This window comes from Dasypus novemcinctus, chromosome X, assembly GCF_030445035.2.
Source record: "Dasypus novemcinctus isolate mDasNov1 chromosome X, mDasNov1.1.hap2, whole genome shotgun sequence".
Classification (NCBI taxonomy): domain Eukaryota; kingdom Metazoa; phylum Chordata; class Mammalia; order Cingulata; family Dasypodidae; genus Dasypus; species Dasypus novemcinctus.
The window spans coordinates 121,219,757-121,233,523 of NC_080704.1; the positions used below are offsets into that span (position 1 = coordinate 121,219,757).

A 13,767-nucleotide genomic window follows, 5' to 3' on the forward strand; every position below is an offset into this window, starting at 1 on the left:
AGTCCATGCTGTGTGGCAGTGCTCCAAAATGTATTGATCACATGCAACGAATGTTCCACACTGATGAAAGAGGTTGTTGATGTGGGAGGAAAGGGAAGGGTAGGGAGTGGGGTATATAGGAACCTCTTACTTTTTTAATGTAACATTTTGTGTGATCTATGTATCTTAAAAAAAAAAGATTAAAAAAACTCAAAAACATGTTCTGCATTTCTGTGTTTGTGACCTCATTGTAACTAGGACCTTTTGAAGATGTTATTTTTAGTTACAGTGTGGCCCAACTGAATGAGGGTGAGCTTGATCTGGATTATCAGAGGCCTTTCAAAGAGGATCTGGAAGTCACAGAATTGAGAAAGGAGAGGACATTGTCATGTGATGGGAGGCACTAGAAGAAACTAGAGGCACTAGGAGGAACTAGAAGCCAAGGAACCCCAAAGGTTGACAGCAGTCAGCTTCACAATGCCACAGTCTTTGGGGGAGAATGCAAGCCTTGCATATATCTTGATTTTGGATTTTTCTAGCCTCAAAATGGTGATCCAATAAATTATCTTTGTTTAAGCCAACCCATGGTGTGGTGTTTGTGATAACAGCTCTGGCAAACTAACACTCAGCATGGACCAGGCAGAGTAGCTCTAAGAATACCACCTGAGATCACTGATGCAAATCCTGAGAGCAGAGGATTACCATGATGGGGCTTTTCAACTCAGTCATAGTTTCAAGGATTCTGACCCTTGTATCCCCTTGTCCCTGGCTACCTCCCAGTCTGTAGAGGTTTCTCTTACCTGCTTTTCTCCGCTGGGCCGCCTGTAGCTGAGCAGAAGTTCCACAGCACCCACCACTTCCTTACGGATGGCATAGAGCAACGCATCGCCCACGTACACACTGTGGTTCAGCAGTAGCTCCATAATCTCCAAATTCTCATTCTCAATGGCAATGAGTAGGGCACTCCGGCCCAAAGGGTCCATGCAGTTGATGTTGACATTGTAGTAGATCTCAGCCTCCTGTAGGGCCTGCTTCACAGAGGCATAGTCCCCCTTCTCCACAGCATTAAGGAAGGCCTTCTCCTCCACAGAGAGCTCTGTCTCAGCCCTTACAATTTGCAGGGGGATACGGTCACGGTATGGTGAATAGTTGACCTTTTTGTAGTACAGTTGGGCCATGGTTCATAGCAACTCAGAAACCTGGGTGAGGAAAGAGAGAGAGACCAAAGACATGCTTAGGTACCCGAAAGTCTCAAATGGCCAGTTAAGGAGGCTTGAAAAGGGGTTGAAATATCCCAAGCTACCTTATAGCACAATCTTTTCCCTCTTGCAAAGTGGTATTGTAGAAAAAGCACAAGCTTTTGTGTCAGAAAGACCCAGGTTCAAATCCTGTCTTTACCATTTACTAGCTACACGACCTTGAACAAATTACTCTAGCCTTTTGTGTTTTAGTTTATTATTACTAATGTTATCAATATTAATAATATTACTAGCAGTCATCATTTAGTGACTACTTTCAGTGTACCAGACACTATTCTAGAGAATAATTCCTATGTGGTAAAGTTGCTATGAGAGTTAAATGAGATAATAAACTATAAAAGTAATGGCACAAGATAAACCTCCTGGGACGTGGCACAAGTTATTTCCTTCCTTATCTTTTGTTGCCTGAAAAAATGTGTGGTTATATTTTGATTGATGATGCAAAGTTGGAGGTCATCTTTTGCCAGTTTTCTTTGGGCCCTTGGCTGGTGGGCCTGTACTCATTTTCATGATTACATTCACAGCAATGTAATCCTGAATTGTCATCCTGTTATTCTGCTGATGCTCTGCTTCTTGCTGCTGCTCATGTGTACAAGTCCGCCAAAGGGGTTCTGATGCAAAGTACCAGAAAACGGTTGACTTTTATAAAGGGTATTTATTTGGGGTAGAAGCTTACAGTTACAAGGCCCTAAAGAGTCCAACTCATTCCTCACCAAAGTTTGATAACCTGTGTTGAAGCAAGATAGTGGGTGATGTCTGTGAGGGTTCAGCCTTCCTCTTTCCTCTTAAGGCTGTGTGGTCACAGCTTCTTCCTATCTCAACTGAATACTGGCATAGGGCTCATCTCTCTTCCTCTGGAACTTGTTTTTTCCTGGTTTCAGCTGCTCTGCTCTCTTCACAAAGTCACCTGTAAACTATCAGGTGAACGGCTCATCTCACTTCCTTGGGTCTCTGCTGTGTCTATGGAGCTGTCTCTCTTCTCTGTGTATCTACTTCTGTGTTCTTCTTTGAGCATCCATTTATATAGCCCACCAAAGGGGCAGAGACTCAACCCTGCATGCCTTAATGATGTGGTCAAATCAAAGCCTTAATCTTGATTTAATAAAGTAAACGTTTAGCCTTTAAATTTAAATCAATCAAAGGGTATCATGCCCAGAGGAACAGATTAGTTAACAAACATAATCACTGTCTCTTTTTGAAATTCATAAGTAATATCAAACTGCTGCACCTAGCAAGTGGTATTAACTTTCATAGGCCAAAATTGGCCCCAAGAGAGAAACATTTAGCTCCTCTGCCCACCCATATTTTTTTATTCCTCCACTATTCCATACCAAAGAACTGATGGATCTGAGAATCTGTTTGCTTTAATTCTGAAAATTGAATGGTCTGTTTTATATGGATCCCATCTGAAGCCAGACTATAATTAATACAATTAATTTTAGAGTAAAACCCTATTTATAGAGTTCCCACAGGGTGTTTAAACTTACTGTGAGAAAATTAATGAATGAATGAATCATGATATAGAAATCTTGTCTTGCAGTTTACAGATCAAATTCATGCACATTCCTCGATGACTTCTTTTTCTAGCCTTGTAAGTTAGGAATGATTATCTTCTCCAGGGGAGACATGAGGCTTACACCCATTAGGTGATTGACTCCCTTTCTCTCTCATCCCTAAGACCTCTAGGACTCTCTGGAGGCTGGTTTATGATAGACCCATTTAAGTGTTTTTCATTACTGAACTGTGTTGTTAGCAAAAGGAAATGGAAATATGATAAAGAGCCTCTTGTCTCGTCTACTGGATGTAAGAGAAGATGAAGACATGAACTTTCCATAAACATTTGCCTCACTCTACCAGGTAATTACAGCCCTGTTTTGGCAGGGGGAGAAGCACACATTATATCAAGTGGTATTTGCAATTCATATGATTGTTAATTTATGGAAAGTTATTATTTGAAGATGAATGTTGCCTTTTGCCCTGAACAGGCCCAAGTGACAAATTTGTGTCTGCATCCAAGTCTCAGGATAACAGGGTGCTATATGTCTGTATTGAGAAACACTGATATTTTCCTATGCTCCTTTAAGTAACCCAGAAGTGGCTAAAGGAAAGCAGCACTTAGAGTAAGCATTTGTCACTAAACAACAAATGACTTTAATAATACTAATTGTAGGATGCCCTGCCTCTCAATCCCTGTTGTAAACAAAATGGTGGGGGTGGGAGCAGAGAAGAGACAGTAAGACTTCATGATGAGAGAGATTGAACAACTCAATTCAGTTTATATTTATTTAATCAACACCAACACATATACACTGAGAATCTTCCTTATCTCTCACCTGGATCATTAACACAACTTTCAAGTCGATCTTCCTGACTCAATTCTCCACCTATCCAGACCATCTTCTACACTGCCCCCAAGTTAACATGTTTCCTGCAGCTGTTTTGATAGAATCAAAAGTTCTTCTGAGGTCTGTGAGGTCTTGGCTTGTGTTTGCCTTTTCAACTTCATCTTAAACCATTCTCACACTCATCCACTACTCTTCAGCCTTGTGGAGCTTCTTTTGATTCTTCCAACATGCCAAGCTATTTTCCAACTCAAGATCTTTAATCACTGCTTGGAACACTCTTCTTCAGCTCTTTTCATATTTCAGTCCTTACTAAGTACCCTTTCTAAATTGCTTCCTTCACGTTTTCTTCATTGTACCCTGTTCTCTTCTTAATACCTATCACAATCTATAGTTATATATTTCTTTGTTCTTACTGGGTAATTGTCTGTTCTGTCCAATTAGACTGAAAACTCAAGTGCAGGGACTGTATCTATCTTGTTTTTATAGCTCCTGCACTGATCCCAGTGTCTGGCACACACTGGACACTCAATATGTATTTGATGAATGAATGAGTAAACCTTCCATGATATTCCGTCATCTCTCTCCATCAAACCAACGTTCTAGTCATACTGAGCTATCTTCTCTGAGTTGCCCTTTCTTTGATCATGCCTTTGTACATGGCTTAATCCTACTCACTCCACTTAACAAACTTCTATGCATGCTTCAGCATATTGCTCATGGTTCCCCTTACTGTAAAACCTTCCCCCAGTGCCCTCAGGAAGTTAGCCAGTTTCCCTGAGTTCTCCTTTGGCACTTTAATTTTTCCAACAGTACAAAATCTCATGTCTATTTTCCTATTACTAAGGAAGGAGCACCTTGATTTCTGGATTCCAAGTACTCATACAGAATCTGTAACATGGTGCTGACGTTAAATGATCAAATAAAGTCTAATTGGGGAGGGTTGACACAGGTCATGGAATGAAGTGCTAGATTATGTGTTACTGATCTGATGCATTGGGATTCCAGAAACAGGAAGACCAATGAGGGCTGCAGGTCTCAGATAAGGTTTCCTTGAAGAGGTGGTTCTTAATCTAGTTCTTGAATGATGAATTAAATATGAAAATGTGAGAGCAATCAGGCATCAGAGTGTAAGAACAAAGGCCTCAAGGAGAGTTTGTTCATGCCCTTCCTGGGAAACAGTAGGGGGGTGGGTATTTTATAGGGATAGAATACATGGATTAGAGATGAACTAAAATTCCAAGGTTCTGTTTAATTTTCCCATCTGTAAGATGACCTCAAGCATTTGCTGTCCACTTACCACTCAAGAGGCTAGTCTGTGAGAAAATGATGGAAGTTTATTTTGTCATAGGTGATGTCACTGGCGGTGCCGAAGTATTACTAGTACAGGAAGAGCTGCAACCACTTTAATAAGGCACAGCTGTGGGGAAACAAGCCAAATGTATCCTACAGAAAGGTGAGAATGAAGGGAACTAACTCAATAGGTGCCTTATTATATGCCAGGCACTGTGCCAGGAGCTAGTGCAATAAAGATATCAAAATAATTATTATATTTTTGAATACTTAATATGTTCTAGGCACTGTGCCAGATACTGGGGCTGCACTATTACTACTACTGCATATAATAGTAATAATAAAGGCAATAAACAGGGCCATTCATTGAATTCTCACTATGTGTCAGATGCTTGGATTATAGTACTTAAGAGAGAAAACAATTGGAAGATGCATAATTGATTCAAAGTCTAGATTTTCTTTTCATCCCTTACATTTGGAATCAAGCTTATCTAATTTATTGCCAGTGGGTTGTTATGAGAGGCCCCATAATATCATCCTAGATATGAAAATATCCCCTCCAGAGATCTGCCCAAGGTTCTATTAGTAACTCCTTTGCTTTAAAGAACCATGTCTCCAAAACTAAATACCTGTGGAAGGAATAACAAACCAAGTGGCCAATGGCCAGTTATAACTTATCATGTATTCCTTCACCAGGAAAGTTGTTGTGACCTTGGAAGTAAAGTAATGTGTAGCTAGAAGGATAGGGAGGATGTGATAGAGGAGAAAGAGGAGGCATGGTGTCCAGCTTTGGAAAACTCTTTTTAAGTAGCTATGCCCACCTCTACACTATGCATTGAAAATGATGTAAAAATGGATTCCTTGCCTTGTCTACTGAGAAACAGGCTTACATAGATGTCTAATGACTTGTCAATTTCCTGGCCCTCTTGCAATCCCCATAGGTGGGGTCCTTTGACTTTCGCTTACAGCTTTAGCCTCAGCCTCATTCTAGGCTCTGAGACCAATTCTTTTCTCCAGATCCATCTGTTCGTCCAAAACTGCTATTATTCTGGGAATAAGTAACCAATGATGGAATTTCTGGCATCTCTTGAGGATGCATTATTGGGACAGTTCCTTCTCATTGCCCTTTATGTTTATACCTGGCAGATTGCACTCATTTGCCATTAACCTAAGCCAAGAGATAAAGTTGGCTTTCCAATTATTACGCACTGGCCTTGAGGTATATTCTTAACTGAAACAAACAAAATTTGCCAGCACTTCATGCCATTTAGCCAGTGAACCCACTTCCCACACAGTTCCCCAAGCATGAAAGATTAAGAATACTCTCACAGGCTACCTCAGGGGGCTGGCTTATCATGTTCTTTCTTTTCTGTGATGCTGGCCAGAGGAGTTTGTCTAAGAGGATATATGACATTTGTGGGCATAAATGATGTGATTTATAAAAAACTCATTCAATGGCCTGGACAAAAGGCCAAGGAGAAAAGTGGCCTTCCCAAATCCCAGCCCAATTCTCTACCCAGTACAGGACTCAGTCTTAGAGAAGGAAAGTCTGGCCTTTCACCTAACTAAAAGAGTGATTTTGGAGAGACATGGTATCTATATGTGGCTTGCACTGTGTGCCACAGGGATTGGAGCTTGAATGGTGGAAACCTTGTGACATGTTACCCTTATCCACACTGATCTGTCTACTTGTTGATCCCTTCAGGGCTCTTCTAAGGTAAGGAGAATTAATTTGATAAACTTTTACCTATCCAGCAAGTTCATGAGTTTATAAATAAGTTAACATTTAGAACTTATGTTCTATTCCTGTGCTAAGTGCTTCATATACATTATTATCCCCCACTTTACATCAAGGAAAGTGAGGCATAGAAAGGTTAAGTAACTTGCTCAAAATCACACAGCTAAATAAGTGGTGGGGCTGGTAATAAAAACATTCAGTAAATAACTTCTACTATGTACCAGGCACTGTGATATAAGTGGCCTTAAAGGCCGAGTGGATTAAAGCCATACCTCTAAGGAAACAATTACATTTGAACAGCGACCTGAGCCCAATTCAAAGAGGGTCTAAAGTGGGAATTTTATGTACAATGTCACAGGGGTGTTCTGGCCAGAGGAATGTGTGTATGTTCACGTGCATGTGTGTATGTGCTTGTATTTTGTTGGGTATTGTTCTTGGGACTATTTTGGCTCCTTTCAGATTACCATTTAGAGAATTTCCTAATTTTAATATAGTAATGGAACCATGGTTAGTAGCTGTTTCAATATTTGTACATCAGCTGTAGCAAATATAACATTCACATGTAAAAAGATCATTGCTGGGGAAGGGGGGAAAGGGTTTGATGTTGGGTGTATGGGAGTCCCCTATATTGTATATGTGACTTTACTGTGATCTAAACCTTCTTTGAAGACATAATAATTTTTAAAAAAATTATGTAGACACTGAGGAAGTAATGGAAGAGATTGCCTTGCCACTGTACATATAGGGCAACATCTATTACAGTGATGAAAGGCAAAACATAAAAAAAAAGTTTTATGATCTTTCTCATTTTTTAATACCCCAATTATTTTTTACTTTATTTTATTTTTTCTAAGTTATTATGTATTATATTTCTAATCTTTAAACCTATCATTACTATTTCATTTTCCTACTAATTGAATTTGGCAATATATTATGCTTCATTTTTGAAGAAGTTTTGAATCACAGAGGGGTTCAACTATGGCAGGGGAGGAGCACTGGTGTGTTGTGTCATTGATGGGGGATGAATGGGTGGGAGGGAGTTCTCCAGGGCATGCATATAGGATATATAGATATGTTTGGATATTCGTTGGGCATTGTCATAGTGGGTAGAGTTACACAGGACATTTGAGGGAGTGCTGAGTTCCCATCCTGGGGAGCTCTTTTGCATTCCCCAATGGAACAGCAACAATCCCCCAAGTGCAAGGGCTAAGACCAGTGAAGAAGGATAGCCCAATGATGGGCCCTTGATACTGATGACTATGTTAATGAGTCTGTTTGCTTTAAATTTCAACTAGGCCCAGAGCTACAGGGTGCCTAAGAGTTACCTCCTGAGAGCCTACATGTTGCTCAAATATGGCCACTCTTTAAGCCAAATTCAGCATGCAAATGCATTATCATGTCCCACAGTGTGGGACATGACGGTTGGGGATGAGCCTCCTTGGTGCAAAAGGATTATTAGCAATCACCAGCTGGTGATGCAACTAGAAAAAGACCTTGAATAAAAGGGGGAAATGGTAAAGAAAAATGTGTTTATATGTTTAAGAGACTTCAAAATGCGTCAGGAGGTCATCAGAGGGGTCACACATATGCACGTCTCAGCAGGATTCCAGAGACAGTCAAAGTAGATACAATTCCACATACTGGTGCTCCTGAGGGCTACAGACACACACAGGTTCTACAGTCATGGCAGATGACTCTGAAGTTCAGTGCCTTGCCCGTGGGCCGTACTTTGATATTTCTGCTCCTGAGTGTGATGGAGTTGGACTCAGATGTGACCTCTCTGCACATGCCTCTTCTATCACTTTTACTGAGCCTGTGATTGGCCATGGGGTTGCTGTATGCTCAGGAGACTTGAATCTCTGGACCGTCCATATGCTAGCTGGGTCCTGAGCCTCAGCAGAGTTGCAACACCTACTCTCCTGTTTGTTGGATTTACCCAGGTCAGCTAACAGGGAGGTGAAGATGGTCAACAACCACACCAAGGGACCGAGAGTGTCTACAACTGCAAGCAAGAGAATTGCATCCATCAGCCATGTGGGGCTTAAGCCCCCTCTTGATTTAGAGGTGTTGTCGACATGACCACAGACCTTTTAGCCAGTCAGGTGGAAACCACGGACCCTTTACTAAGTCCACATTATTCTGTGTATTAATAATAAATATATCACACCTGCACCAACATATACCCACAAGAATAATGTTTTTATTAATTTCAATTCAAGCTCAGAGAACCCTTGTTAGGAACCTCTGATTCTAGAATAACCCCTGGCTCAATGAACAAGTTCCCTTGAAAATATCCTTGTTAAGTGCTCTGTTAAGGAGTACCTCCACTGATGAGAAGTTCACCACTTCTTCACATGCATGGTGAGTACTGACTTTCAGCAAATGCTTCTCTACTGATCATCTGAAATATACTTGCCTAAAATTTTTGTTCGCTGGTGCTAGTTCTGCTCTCTAGAGCAGCACAGAACAAAGCTCCCCTTTCTTGCACATGATAAACCTTTAAATGTTTGATGGTAGCTCTCATGTCTTCCTCTGTCCTGAGTCTTCCCTTCTCTAGAATTAACATTCTCAGTTCCTTCAATTGTTCCTCACGTTAAGTTTCTGAGCATCCTAATGGGTTGTTTCTAGTTACAGTGTATTTTGTTTCTATACAAGTATGATGCTCAGAAATGAATCGAGTCCTCCAGAAGTTGTCAGTACAGCACAGACTACACACCACGGTTGTTATTCATTCATTCATTCATGCATTCATTCATTCCAAAATGTTTTGTTGAGGTCAAGGTACCCTAATGTCTTGCTTCAGGAGACACTTTAAACAGTCCTGCATAGTGATTTATGTGCAATATTGTGTTTTTTCACCTGCATAAACCCTATATATCCAGCAAGTTTACTAGTTTATAAGTTAACATTTAGAACTTACAACAATTACCATTATTATTGCCAGTTTACATATACGGAAACTGAGGCACAGGGAGGTCAAAGTTAAATAACTTGCTCAAGATCACACAGCTAAGTGGTAGAGATTGGATTGGAGCCAAGCTTCTGACTCCAGAATCCACATTCTTAACTACTTAAATGAAGGTGTATTCTTTTGTGTATTCTATAATGGGTAGAATAGTGCCAGGCATAGTAGAATTCAGTATTTTGATTCAATAAATGCTTGACAGGCATCCACTGTTTGTCAGATCCAGAGTGCTTGGTAGAGGGAATACAAATATAAATATATAAATGTCATGGCCTTGGCCATCAAGTAACCCAATGTTCAAATGGGAAAACAAAATGTAAATAAGATAAATGTACTGCATTGTAATTAGGATTCTAATGTATAGTAGTAACACAAAGTAGAACGTGGTCAACACTTTCTGGAGAAGTATGTGAAGGTATTATAGAGGAAGTGATATTTTAGCTGCGTCTTGAAGGGTGGATAATGTTCTAGACAGCAATTTAGATATAGTCATTCTAGCCAGTGGCACAACATGTGCTCAGAAATGTGTTTATAAAACATAATGGTATTTTAAGAGAACCCAGGCCTTCTTTGCATTTTTCAAACATGTCAGCTTGTGCCCACCTTGGGCCCTTTGCACATGTGGTTTGTTGTCCATAATCTTCTTCCACTAGAGGTTTCCTTCTAATTATGTGGGTTTCAGATCAAATGTCATCTCTTCAGTGAAACCTTCCAAGACCACCCCTCCTAATGGAGCAAACCTCTCACATGTCACTATTTGTCTCAGAACTCTGGCTTGATTTTCTTTAAAAACTTATCACTGTTTGAAATGCTCTTTTTTTTTCTTTATAATTTTGTCATTTGGCTTTCCAACCCAAATATAAATTCCATAAGAGCAAGAACCTTATCTGCCCCATTTACTGCTCTATTTCTAGAGCCTGGTGCATATAGGCACTTGATAGGTATGTACTGAATTACTGCATGGGGTAACAGTGGGGTTAGAGATGGAGGAATGCTCAGTTGCAAAAACCCTGCTTTTGTTTGTATGCTCATTCACCCCACCAAATGCAGCCTTTTATTCTAGAGAGGAGCCCCGCCTTCACCTCAGAGAAAGAGTCTTAATTAGTCTAAGATAAAGTGAATATTGGTAATTCCATTTCTTTTGCCAATGATTGACCTAGATTTGGGTATTAGATGGATGCACTTCTGGCCAATGAGATGTGAGGGAAATCTGCTAGAGAAATTCTGGGAAATTTTTTTAAAAAATGGAGATGCAAAAGGATAAACACTTCTCTTTTTCAGTCTAAATGTTGTCATACGCATGTGACACTAAGGATTTTGGTAGGTATTTTGGGACAATGAGAAGGGTCAACCTAAGAAATGCAATCTATATGCTGAAGACGGTAGAAGTTGGTGATGTCTTTGAGCCCCTGAATTAACCAATCTGGAAGATTCTCAACCTCTAGATTTCTAGTTTTGTGAAAAGATAACCTCCTTTTCGTAAATTAATTTTTAGTCAGATTTTTTCAGTTACTAGAAGCTGAAGGCATCCTAAGTGATAGCATTTTCTGGAAAAATAAATAAAAATTGTAATAATATAAACTACCAAAACCATATCACAAAGATTAATAATAATATTAATAAAAGGAATGAAAACATTTAAAATATCTACCAATTAAAAGTCATTTGTCTTATGTGGTCACATAGATGTAGATAGACCTTTAAAAATACAGATGGTTCTCAATATTCAAACTATTTTAGATAATAAAAAAAGAATGGAGGGGAAGTCCAGGGAAAATGGTGGATTATGGAGCTCCAGGACTCAGACCTTCCAACAAACCAACTATTAAGCAGCAGGAAATGTCTGAAACACCTATTTTGAAACTCCAGAGGGCAGAAGAACACTGTACAGCATCCAGGAAAGAGCAGGAGGAAGAGGCTCATAAACTGTGGTAAAGAATTATGAACTGCTCTCACCAGGGTGACTATTGGTGCCTACCCCACTCCTGCAGTTCCTGGTTAGCTGTTGTAGATAGAAAAGGACATAAAAATCCTCTTCCCCAAGAACAGGAGTGTGCATAGCTGAAACAATGAACTCAGCTTTTGATCAGTGAATTGAGATTGTCCAGTCTCTGAAGGTAGCTATAGTTTCAACCCACCCAGGACAAAGGTGCTGGTAGCCATTGTTTCAACCCCCCTTGGACAGGAGCAGAGGTGGTGAAGATTTAAAGAGGCAGGGCTTACTCAGGGCTGTGGGGGAAAATTACTTGAAGGGCTGTGTTTTCTGGGCAGGCCAGGAGTGCTCAGCTTTGTGGAGCTGTCAGAGAAGTTTTTGGTGTCCTACCTGACCTTCTCCACAGGGCACTTTGAAATTAGTCTGCACCTCCTTCATTGATCCCTGGGCTAAATTGACTGGGAAAGTCCTCCCTGGGGTGACTCTTCTCCCAGAATTTTCCCTCCAGGCAAAAGGAGCATGAAACAATGAAAGGAGTGTAAAAATGTATAGAGACTATGACAGTTTGAAGTTATTTTATGAATCCCAAAAAGAAAAAGATTATGTTTTTCCCTTTTTTTCTTCTTTATTTTCTTTTAAATGTTACATTAAAAAAATATGAGGTCCCCATATTTACCCCCCCACCCCATCCACCCCCACCCTTCCCACATCAACAACCTCTTCCATCATCACAGCACATCCACTGCACCTGGTGAATACATTCTGGAACACCACTGCACCACATGGACAGTGGTCCACATTGTAGTCCACACTCTCCTCCAGTCCACCCAGTGGGCCATGGAAGGACACACAATGTCCAGTATGATCCCTGCAGTACCACCCAGGACAAACCCAAATTCTGAAAATGCCCCCACACCATATCTCTTCTTCCAACTCCCTACCATCAGCAGCCACCTTGGCCACCCTCTGCACAACACTACTATAAACCAGAGGGTAGGAGCCACAAGTCTGCTGAGCCCCAGGGCCTGGCCATCACATGGTCTCCTGAGTATACACCAACCCCAGCACCTACCACATGTCTGGTAAAAGTAACAGAAGAGGCAATTGTAGAAAGGTCATATCTGAGTCCAACTCCATCACACTCAGGAACACAAGTGCCAAAGTAGGGCCAACTGACATGGCCCTGAACTCCAGAGCCATCTGCCATGACCATAGAATCTGTGGGTCTCTGCAGCCCTCAGGAGAACCAGCAACTGGGTTTCCATCCACCTTTACTGTCTCTGGTACCTTGCTGAGGCGTGCATAAGCATCACCCCTCTGATGACCTCCTCACTCTTTTTTGGAGACTCATAGCCATATAAACTCATTTTCATTTCCATTTCCCCCTTTTATCCAAAGTCAAAAAGAAGTTTTTAACATCTGATATTACATGTAGGCTGAGATATTCTGCCAGTCTGAGTTGATCTCTTTATTCAAGGTCTTTTTCTAGTTACATCATCATCTGGTGCTTGGTAGTAATCCCTCGGCATCAGGGAGGCTCATCCCTAGCAGTCATGTCCCATGCTGGGGGGAAGGCAATGCATCTACATGCTGAGTTTGAACTAATCCATTCCTGTCGGTGTAGGACCATTTTGATTATACTACATCAGTGAGGCATGACACAGATTGACTTTCTTATCTCTTACTGGAGGTTTATATAAACAGAGAACACAGAGAGAGACACACAGAGAAAGGAAGCCAACATTTTAATCCAGCCATATGAGAGAAAAGTCTGCAGAGAAGACCTGAGGGACTGAGGGAAGTCCCAGAGTCTGGAATCATCAAAGCACAGAGGCATGGAAAGAGGCCTCCAAAGGGCTGGACCCATGGAGCAGCTCAGAGCAGAAGAAATGAGTCATATACCTGATAACACTCAGCTGAACTTGGCAAGGAAGTGGAGCAGCCAAGACTGAGAGAGAAGGGCCAGAAAGAGACAAGTCCTATGCCTGGTCACACACATCAAAGTTCTGTGAGATGGTAGGTTCTGGAAGGGAAGTCATAAACCTTGGCAGAGATCGATAGCCATCTTTCTTCACCATGTGGCAGGACACCAGGATCACCAGTAGCCAACCTTGGTGACAAAGCACCTCTCAGGTGCTTTGATTTGGACACTTCGTGACCGTGGGACTGTAAGATTTTCTACTAATAAAATTCACATTATGGAGCTCATACTTAATGTATGTATGTCTTAATAAGGCTTACTGTAAATGTGTAGAAAT

The 13,767-nt window shown here is 40.9% G+C and overlaps 1 protein-coding gene across 2 annotated transcripts in view; it reads right to left on the reverse strand.

The window, feature by feature from the left end:
• TRPC5 (transient receptor potential cation channel subfamily C member 5) overlaps positions 1–13,767 on the reverse strand; it is a 425,684-nt gene that overhangs the window by 245,488 nt on the left and 166,429 nt on the right. For both annotated transcript variants that reach the window (XM_058291577.2, XM_058291576.1), the window contains exon 3: positions 780–1,178. In XM_058291577.2, the coding sequence (XP_058147560.1) occupies positions 780–1,157 (378 nt within the window). In that variant the 5' untranslated portion in view covers positions 1,158–1,178. The remainder of the gene's footprint in view (positions 1–779; positions 1,179–13,767) is intronic.